This window comes from Podarcis pityusensis, assembly GCF_964106645.2.
Source record: "Podarcis pityusensis genome assembly, chromosome: 13".
NCBI classification, from domain to species: Eukaryota; Metazoa; Chordata; class Lepidosauria; order Squamata; family Lacertidae; genus Podarcis; species Podarcis pityusensis.
In genome coordinates this window covers 11,588,751-11,599,156 of record NC_138038.1, presented here as the reverse complement: position 1 = coordinate 11,599,156, position 10,406 = coordinate 11,588,751, and the positions used below count along the sequence as shown (strand labels likewise).

Genomic DNA, 10,406 nt, shown 5'->3' with positions numbered 1-10,406 from the left:
TGGTAGAACTTTTGTGTAACATAACTGTCTTCCTGTTTTCGCTCTGCAAAAAAGATTTATGCACCTGTAATTGGAAGCACAGCTTCTGGGGATATATAGAATGGGTGTCATGCCTAGCAGACTAAACCTATGAATTCTAAAGCCTGGTCTTGCTAACTTAACCAATGAACTTTTCCTTCTTGATTCTGCTGAGACAAAGTTCAGTTATTGAAGCAGAATGGAGGTAAGATGGAAAAGGTGATTCACTAAAGCAATGACCTTGCTTTTTATAATAAATAGGTCCTATAAAGTATAAGGGACGCAGGTGGCGCTGTGGGTAAAACCTCAGCGCCTAGGACTTGCCGATCGCATGGTCGGCGGTTCGAATCCCCGCAGCGGGGTGCGCTCCTGTCGTTCGGTCCCAGCACCTGCCAACCTAGCAGTTCGAAAGCACCCCCGGGTGCAAGTAGATAAATAGGGACCGCTTACCAGCGGGAAGGTAAATGGCGTTCCGTGTGCTGCGCTGGCTCGCCAGATGCAGTTTATCACGCTGGCCACGTGACCCGGAAGTGTCTGCGGACAGCACTGGCTCCCGGCCTATAGAGTGAGATGAGCGCACAACCCTAGAGTCTGGCAAGACTGGCCTGTACGGGCAAGGGTACCTTTACCTTTTTATAAAGTATAAACTGGCTTTTTAAATATAATACATTTATTAGGACCAAGTAGAATATCATGAACTTAGGCTGGCTGTTGTGCAGTACAGGAGAAGAAGCCCAATATTGGAGGCTAAAACTCTCCAGGCTACAAAAGCAGAACAATGGAATACATTCTTTGCTAGCTATAAAATGGTTTCAAAATGTGAAGGCTGCTGGGATAGAAACAATGCTCTTCCCCCACCCCACCCCACCCCACCCCACCCCGAATTGTTTTGTTTAACATAAAGTGCCAGGAGCTGTGTGTAGAGAAGCAAGCTAGTCCCTATCACACAGATTCAGTTTACCTGGAAGAACAATGTGTGATAAGCCAACTCATTTGTGTATAAGTTATTTATTCAGCCACAGAACTAGTTTCTGAAGGCAGGGAGGGGGGTGGAGAATGAGGGCTGAGCAATGTCACTGGCTCTTCCACATCATCTGGGAGTCCCTCTTCAGTCTTGCGTTTTTCCAGCTTTGTTATCAGCTCTAAAAAACAAAAGACCCAATATGGGTGAAGATTCCTAACACAAAAGGCCCAAGTCACAAAAAATGACTGGAAAACTACTTTCTTTGGTGTTCACACACTGAATATAAATAATTCCAACTCACAGGATGACAAGACAGATGGGAGAAGCAACACTACCTAGAGTGCTCTTTTGCTTCCAACAGGATAGGCAAGTTTTCCTCAGCCCTAGAGGCCTTATTTTAATTAGTTACAAACATTTAAATTCATTTGAGTTAAGGGTAAAATTTACAGTAAGAGCCTCTGGTTTCTTTCCACCTCCACCCTTCAGGGTGAGGCATCTGTTGAAAAACACTTACTGCCAAGACAAACTACTGTGGTGGGGGAGCTACCTCTTGAGAAGTTTGTAGAACTTGTTGAGAAATAACTTCCTTCTAAAGGGAAGAGCATATTTTGAAATCCTACTTTGGGATAAAGTTCCCCTTTGAAGTGGGCAAATAGCCAAGGCCAGTACACGCACCACTCCACTTGGAACACTGGTCTGCCTCAGAGGTTACTTGCTCAGGATAGATTGGTTTTTTACAGGAGAATTTCCATCTGACCTTCCCAGTTCTGTCATTGGATCAGGATAGATCATTTACGGTAAGTGTGAGGCAGGTGGCAGCGATGTTGAAAAACGTCTCACTTTAGTTGCAACAACATTTAAAGGGATAACTCACAGCGGTGGTAGAGAACCTAATTAGGCCCACAAGTCTGTTTTGGGCAAATCACACTTTTCCTTGTGCCTGACACAAAGTGCAGCGAACCAAAAGTCATGGCTGCAAATGAATAATCATGCTTTGAAACCGGAATTTGGTGCTTTTTGAATCTGGCACCCTGCATGGCAGCAGAGAGTGGCCCCAAATTCGAAATGCGCCAAATTAAAGCCATGGTTGCAAAGCATGACTCAGGAATGCATTCCTGATTTTTTTTCTTTGCAAAGTGCAGCTTGAAGTTGAAAACACCTGATGCCAAGGGATTGACAGACTGGGGAGGCCACCCATCTATCAAAGTGGCTCACGGAAGGGTGGCCCCTTTGGAATCTGGCCCTGCAGTCAAAGGTGGTTCACTGCCCCGACTTTCAGCTTAGAACCAGGGAACCTAAGGGGCTGCTAACCTGTTTATTTTCTGTTGAGGGATTAATGTAGACGCCTCTGCCATTACCTGGGATATTTTGCATAATGCCTATCCATTACAAAACTTCTAAATGGCCTGTGGTACATCCAACATGTAATTTCGCTGTAGCACAATCAGAATAATAGACCTTTCTACGCTGCACGCCCCCACAATGTGACATAATCCAGCACAAGCTAGAGTACCTTTGGCTGGGTTGAAGACACCATTTGTTTGCTTGTCACATACGTAACATCGCTGAGACTTCCGATAATGCTGCAGCGCACATCTCTCACAGAAGTAATGTTTACACCTGAAAAAAGCATAAAGCAAAGATAGTCAGCTCCAGCAGCTTTCTAGCAAGATGTCTTATTTGATATTTTTGCCCCACTTTTTGAGGTGGTTTTTGTCTCAACTTCAAACAGTCGTACACTGAGAATACTGCTATTGTGACCGGTTGATGCCAACGGAGTTTGCAGGATGTTAACTCCATGCCCCTAGGGACGCGGGTGGCGCTGTGGGTTAAACCACAGAGCCTAGGACTTGCCAATCAGAAGGTCGGCGGTTCAAATCCCCGTGACGGGGTGAACTCCTGTTGCTCAGTCCCAGCTCCTGCCAACCTAGCAGTTCGAAAGCACGTCAACGTGCAAGTAGATAAATAGGTACTGCTCCGGCGGGAAGGTAAACGGCGTTTCCGTGCACTGCTCTCGTTTGCCAGAAGCGGCTTAGTCCTGCTGGCCACATGACCTGGAAGCTGTATGCCGGCTCCCTCGGCCAATAAAGCGAGATGAGCGCCGCCACCCCAGAGTTGGTCACGACTGCACCTAATGGTCAGGGGTCCCTTTACCTTTTAACTCCATGCCCCAATACAAAGAAGTGTTGTTTCTTCCTGCACTTTTATAGAATTGCAGAATGCTGGCACCCCAGCCAAGATCCTCACTGTGCGTCATTGCCACATTTCTTATTTTTAAAGTCCCCCGCATAGCTGTATGTGGAAGGCTTCCAAGTTTAAACAAAAGGAGCGTCTGGATCATCCAGCCATCTTACTTGGTCACCACAGGATTCTTGAAGGAGCTTCTGCAAATGAAGCACTTGAAAGGCAGTTCTTCGTCGTCACTGCTCACCTCATAGTTTTCATCATCTGCTTAAAAGAAAGAAGTATTTGCTTGGTTCTGCTGCTTACTATAACGGGATGTGACTTATCTCCTGCCCACCCTGTGTGGGAAGCTATATTGCCAAAAATAGGCAAGCCTTCAACATCTAGGCTCCTTTGAAGCCACCAGCACATAGGATGAAAATATTAGGTTTAATGAGCTTATTAAACTGCCCACTCAAAGCATCTGCTCCTGTTCTCCTCCCTCCCGCCCACCCTTTTCTATTAACAGACAGAGAAAGGAGGGGGGTGCCTTTGCTCCAGCAGTTTAACTAGGCAGATGCCTGGTTCTCAGTACTCTCACAGGATATCATAAAAGCACCATCCTACTGAATATCTTCCAAGTTTTTACAACAGAAGAGGCCCCACAAAGATCTAAGGGGGGGGGGTGGTACAAAGAGAAGGCAACTCGTGACCCATGAGCCTTAATGGATGAAATCTTAAGGAGAACTCTGCAAATTGCCCATCTGAACAGCCCCACAGCCATGACTAAGTACCAACAAGTAGCAGGAAGGCAACACAGAAAGGAAGCCAGCTGTATTGCAGTCTTTGCACTTTTAATCAACTAAATGATCTTACAAGAAACTCGCACCAGTTCAAAACAACTGCTATAATCTTTTCATTCAAAGTAGAAAGATAGCTGCTACTACAATACATGGATTGTTCCTCACTTTTTCCGATTTAATCTCTCACATGCAGTTTGAAACATCAGGAAAGCATCAGTTAAAACTTGAGCGGTGACTGAAAAGCTTGCAGATCAAAAGGAGAAAAACAAATACTTAGCTCACTATGCCCCCTTACCTTTGTAGTCTGGTATTGCTTGCTAATTCTGATTAGCAAATATCACTTGTCCCAGATACCCCTAAACACTCCTTCAAAGTGACTTATCCATCTCTCTGCATAGCAACACTTAACATAGGCTAAATCACCCAAACAAGTTAAAAGGCTGCCTGACCCTCAATTATCCATTTACTTTTTAATCTTTTGAACTAGAAGTGGCTATTCTGTTATGCTTTCTCCTGGTGTTGGGCACCCAACTTGAATGAATGAATATTTGCGTCGGCCATCAGCCATAGCAATAAAACAAAAATACCATACACAAAGAATAGAAATAAAAAGTGAATTTTATAAAATACATTTTAGCGTTTTGAATCAATAGTCAAATAGTGGATCTTATTCTGATTGCCCCAGCTAAAAACCTTGCAACCTTTACTGTCATCTGCTCATCTTGATCTGCCAAGAGAAAGGACACTGTGGCAGTGGTTGGGCGACGCGGAATGCCACCCAACTTCCCATCAAACCCAGCCATCAGGTTCCCCAGCCTTGTTTTATACCAAAGTTGTAGGAGGAAAGCAAGCAGGTGCTGAGGACAAAGCAGTTCAGGAAGGCTGATCCCCTAGGGATAATTTTCCCAATGTCCTCAAAATCAGTATTGAAGTTAGACAAAACACGTAAGCATACTTGATAGCATTTAACAATAAAGCTTCTAAATTTGTCTCTAATTAAGGCTTAGATGTCATGCACCCAGTTTATTCTCCAATGCAGCCCAAAGGTAGTATCGATCTTGCCCTCTACACCTCTAAATTTTGTGCCATGCAAATTTGAAAGGTCTATTTCCTAGTCCCTCATTCAAACATCTTAAGCTGAACAACTTCAGGCAAGAGAACAAGGATTGCTCAACATACCATTAACTCCATAGCGTCCCTCATCCAATTCTCGTTCAATCTGCCAGCCATGCTTGTAGTCCGATCGGTCATGGAGGAATTTGCAGCTGTCTATCGGAAAAGCAAACCAATACAATGTGTGAGCATTTGTCAGTGATTTCTGTCTTGCTGCCAACTTCCCCTACGTTTATGGAGATGCACAATCTTAAGCAGGTATCACACAGATCCGCTATTAGGAAAAGTATATGAAACAGCCATTCACCTCCAAATCCACAAAACCCAGTTTCCTTGTAATCCTTGCAGATGTCAGGTTGGTAGTCCCATCGCACAGTGGCTCTGAGATGCTCTGGGGCTCGTATGGGTCCCTTCCTGAAATGAAGAAGAAAGGCCTTAAAACAGGAGAAGGAGATAATAAGTTGTGATGAAGGAGCAAGGAGAGGTTCAAGTGGTAGTTAGATGGGGAATGGTGAGGTTTTTTTAAGTAAGAAGATTTGAAGAACAAATCTGATAAAGAGAAAGGTGGCTTCACATGATATTTCAAAACCTGTTTAACACTGGCTTTTTAAAAAATCTGGAATTTTCAGGAAATCTGTTTCAGTCATCCTGCTATATTTTGGTGGTATTTATTGCTGGCATGTCAACTGCATGACCTTCATAGAACAAAGAGAGCATTCTGGGATGCATAGAGATATGCATGTTGACTTACCACAATACTGCAAATCTATGAAGAACAACTACAGTAGTACCTCGGGTTACATATGCTTCGGGTTACATACGCTTCAGGTTACAGACTCCTCTAACCCAGAAATAGTACCTCGGGTTAAGAACTTTGCTTCAGGATGAGAACAGAAATCGTGCTCCGGTGGTGCAGCAGCAGCAGGAGGCCCCATTAGCTAAAGTGGTGCTTCAGGTTAAGAACAGTTTCAGGTTAAGAATGGACCTCCGGAACGAATTAAGTACTTAACCCGAGGTACCACTGTATACATCTTGGCTGTGAGTCCTGGGAGACTTGCTCCCTGCCTTGCATACCTTTTCCCACCTGGCCTGGGAGGGTGGGGCCCTGACTGACTGCAGCTACAAAAGCTGAGGTGTTGATCAGATTCTTGGGTTGAGGAGCTGTTTAGTTGGGCTTTGATGGGAGCGGGGTTGTTGCTGTTACTGATATTTTTTGTACCTCTATTTTTAGATCTTCTTATGATTTAATGTGGAAACTCTTCAATTTGGTTGTGTACTTTTTTCTGAATTTTATTTATTATGACTGTTTTTGTTATTTGTAATTAAGTAATTTTTTCATGTTGTAAGCTGCCTTGAGCATCATTTTAACAATGGAAAAGTGCCATACAAATTAAATCATGCATGTGCAGTTAAGCTGAGAATTTCTCAACACCATAAGCAACTTAGAAATAGGAGCAGGATTTGTATTTGAAAAAATGCAATGTTAGAAAAATCAGCCAGCTGGACTTTTCTGAGGCACAAAATTCACATAGAGCCACCGTGCTGCAAAATGTTTTTCTTTGAGGGTAAGTTTCATGCTTTCCTGCCTTACCTTACCATGCCTGAGGAAGCATTCCCCATGGACGTATCCTTTGGCTTCACATACTTTTGGTAATTATTGATGCCACGGTAAATCTTATCGTCTTCCTTCCCTTCAAGTTCCTGAACAGAGACAGGGAGGAAAAACCACATCAGTAAAACAGCTTGGTTGACACCAGAGCAGCAGCTTGCTCACATGAAACCAGCTCAATTCCCACATACTGGCACAATGAAGCAGTGGCTAAGAAGAGCACTGGTGAAATACAGAGATTAGACCAGACAGCAGCAGGAAACAGAAACAAGAATAGTACTGAATATTAAAAAATATATATGTGATGTACCTGGAGGAGGAAATCTGTGAAGGGAATAGGAAGAGGATGGCTGTGATACAAGTGGCCAGAAAGATTATGCTAGCAGCAGTCTCTTGGGGGAAAATAAGGAAGAGGTGCAAAATAAAAATGAGAAATGTCACTAAGAAACTCTTGTCCATTTCTTGAAGGTGTATGAAAACTTGTAGTAAAGGAAGGAACCTTTAAATGGTAAAGATACTCACCTTCTGTATTTGCTGGCTGCGTTCAAAAATGGCTTGTGCATCTTTCTCTTTCTCTGTGTCCAGCTCATATATAGCTGTTGCGCCCATGTCCTCCGGACCCACAGGTTTCTAAGATACAAGAATGTTATTAGTAGGGCAGCAAGGGAAGTGAACAATACTAAGCTAGCATTGAAGGGACGCGGGTGGTGCTATGGGTTAAACCACAGAGCCTAGGACTTGCTGATCAGAAGGTTGGCGGTTCGAATCCCCGCGACGGGATGAGCTCCCGTTGCTCGGTCCCTGCTCCTGCCAACCTAGCAGTTCGAAAGCACGTCAAAGTGCAAGTAGATAAATAGGTACCGCTCCGTCGGGAAGGTAAACGGCGTTTCCGTGCACTGCTCTGGTTCACCAGAAGCGGCTTAGTCATGCTGGCCACATGCCGGCTCCCTCGGCCAATAAAGCAAGATGAGCGCCACAACCCCAGTCGGCCATGACTGGACCTAATGGTCAGGGGTCCCTTTACCTTTACCTTTAAGCTAGCATTAAACTGTTATTGGAATTAGCAGTTATTCTAGTGATTCATTCAAACAGATGCATGCTCTCTCTAATGCAGGGGGTTGCCAGACTTCAGACTTGGAGGACCTGATATTATTATTATTATTATTATTATTATTATTATTATTATTATATTAACCCCAGCACCCCTAACCAGAGTAGAGCTTGGGAGAGGGTGGAGCCAATTGCTGCTGCACCTTATGAGCCTGTCACTGGGATAACCTACAAAGGCAAGTACATACCATCCCTGGGTTACTTCATAAAACTATAAAAATGGTCCGCAGATGTGTACAAAGGCCACCAGTAAATAGCTATATATTGCAGTTAAGGAACATGGAAGCTGTGAAATCAGCTACTGGCAAAGGACAAATGACCGCTGGGAAAAGCACAGAGAGAAGAAATGCCATGGTGCATCTGTAGCAGCATAACTGGACACCTTCATCTACCCCAACTGCAACAAAACATGTTTCTCCCACATCAGTCTCTACAGCTACAACAAGGTGCTGCAACCTTCCAACAGCTTGACCTCACTCCCAAAGAGGCACTCCACTGTCAAAAAGGACAGATGCCAGCAGGGAAGCCATGGCAGAGATTCACACACACACCCCTTGCAATTTTACTTGCTATTATTCAAGTGCTTGGCGTCAGAAACTCTTGCCAATAAGCTGTGCATCACCTAATGTTGGTTTCGCACACTTTAAAGACTCGTACCGCAGATCTTGTAGACTTATATGCAACTCCAATTCTTTTAGACTTGCCCTCGTCATCGCTACTGCTGGACGCGTATGAGGTATGGTCTTTCACGCTTTTCTTGGTCTAGAAGATGGAAAAATCAGTGGGAGTTAACTAAGAAACATTCAAGAAGGGACATATTCATGGGCACTTGGGGAAACTGCATCACCTTCTGAATCATGGGGTTGGAAACTTCCTTGCGTCTCTCCTTCCTGACCACCGTGCTGCCTTCATCACTGCTGCTCCCTGTTGGGTGGATGGACACAAGCATTATCAAAGTACTAAAACAGATTAATATTGGCAGACTGCATCTCCCATGAAGGACCTATGTCCCTTGTTTGGCTACAGGGCCCTCCCACCCCACTGCAATAAGTTTATGATCCTATGAACCAAGCTGCTTTATTCAAGAGGCAATGGCTTACTTTTGTTCCTAAACAACAGGTTTAGAAGAAGCCTGCTAGCTCTCTTTCCTATGGCTATATATATATTTAAAAGGTAATAGGAGATTATGCAAATAGCAATGTTATCCAATAGGATCTGGTGACAATATACATAGTCCATATACAATTATAGATCACTGTTGAACAAACAAGAGACATAAAATAAAACCAAAACAAATGAACCACAGTTACGTGGATGTGTGGAAGGCAGGGACTAGAACTATTTTTAACATGGACATAGTGGTTAAACAAGACAATTACAACCTACAAAACACTAATTAGAAGCCGGTCAGGTATTTTTCTTAACATATTACATTTCCCCCTTGGTTTTTAATGTATCTGTACAGTATATGTCTTTGAGGGGAAGTTTGTCCCTTTGTTTTGGTCGGTTGTTAAGTTGCTTTGGGCTGCCCTGGGTAAGATAGAAGAATTCAACAAGTAAAAAAACAAGGCAGTCATTAAAAAAGCAAACACGGACAAAAATTGTGTGCGTGTGTGACACACGGATATACCATGCAAATAATTGCAATAAAAACAGTTCTCCGAGCGCTTTTCAATGGCAGCCCCACAAGGAAGCTTAGCCTAACTGCCCCCCCTTGGCCCACCCACCCCCAGCGCCGACTGGCTGGGTCTCTCACCGGGCTCCTGGTCGCTGCCCGGCCTTTTGCGTTGGCCCCTCCCGGGCGCGGGGCGACGCTTCTTGAAGAGGAAGCTGCAAACGGGCTGAGGGTCCGCCATCGCAAGTACGAAGCCTCACCGGAAGCGGAAGAGCTGAGATACCTCTCTATCCCCTCCCTATCCCCTCCTCCCGGACAGCGGTTCTACCTGGGCGTACGGACAGTGAGGCGACGCTCTACCGCTCGTCAGCTCTATCGTTGTGACGTAGTGGAATGTGATTGTTATGATTTTTTTTAAGGTAGACTCGCACGTAACTGAGAGCTTCCGAGTTCGCTTCGCGATCCTTCCCGCTTCTCCTCCGTTTTGTCCCCGGATTTCAAGGCTTGCCGCGATGGGGGGAGGGGAAGGGGATGTTCCTTCCTTACCCCTCACTTAAAAAGAAAAAAAGAGAAGAATATAGCAATAAATACACGATTCCCTGCTCCTTTAAACTGCAGGAAGCTGCCAATAAAGGGCCACCGTTAGAATTAAGGACGAAAGGGAGAAATGTACTAAGAGGAAGGTACGCTTGGCAAACCCTCACTGTGATCAACTCCCACTTGAAAACTTACGTCCCCACTGTGGAAGGATGTGTGGATCCAGAATTGGCCTCCACAGTCACTTACGGACTCACTGTTAAAACCGTGTTCATGAAAGACAATCTTACTCGGCTACGAGTGATTGCCGAAGAAGAAGAAGAAGAAGAAGAAGAAGGGAAGTAATAGTGCCACTGTATTCTGCTCTGGTCAGACCTCACCTGGAGTACGGTGTCCAGTTCTGGGCACCACAGTTCAAGAAGGACACTGACAAACTGGAACGTGTTCAGAGGAGGGCAACCAAAATGGTCAAAG

General features: G+C 44.6%; 1 protein-coding gene across 1 annotated transcript; it reads right to left on the bottom strand.

Annotated features, from left to right (window-relative positions):
• Positions 1–1,010: 1,010 nt before the first annotated feature.
• Positions 1,011–9,695, bottom strand: LOC308460498 (E3 ubiquitin-protein ligase RNF113A-like). Its single transcript, XM_080976987.1, has 10 exons — positions 9,537–9,695; positions 8,628–8,704; positions 8,438–8,542; positions 7,193–7,300; positions 6,653–6,762; positions 5,369–5,475; positions 5,128–5,217; positions 3,337–3,430; positions 2,496–2,602; positions 1,011–1,160 (listed from the first exon to the last, which is right to left on the bottom strand). Exons 1-10 carry the CDS (start codon positions 9,634–9,636, stop codon positions 1,027–1,029), a joined length of 1,032 nt encoding a protein of 343 aa, XP_080833113.1. The 5' UTR covers positions 9,637–9,695; the 3' UTR covers positions 1,011–1,026.
• Between the last annotated feature and the right edge of the window lie 711 nt (positions 9,696–10,406).

Coding starts and splice junctions, on each gene's coding strand:
- LOC308460498 (XM_080976987.1), bottom strand. CDS start 9,636: ATGGCGGACCCTCAGCCCGTTTGCAGCTTCCTCTTCAAGAAGCGTCGC. Junction 8,543..8,627: donor CCAACCCCATGATTCAGAAG/GTGATGCAGTTT, acceptor TCCATCTTCTAG/ACCAAGAAAAGCGTGAAAGA. Junction 1,161..2,495: donor TGTCTTCAACCCAGCCAAAG/GTACTCTAGCTT, acceptor TTTGTTTTTTAG/AGCTGATAACAAAGCTGGAA.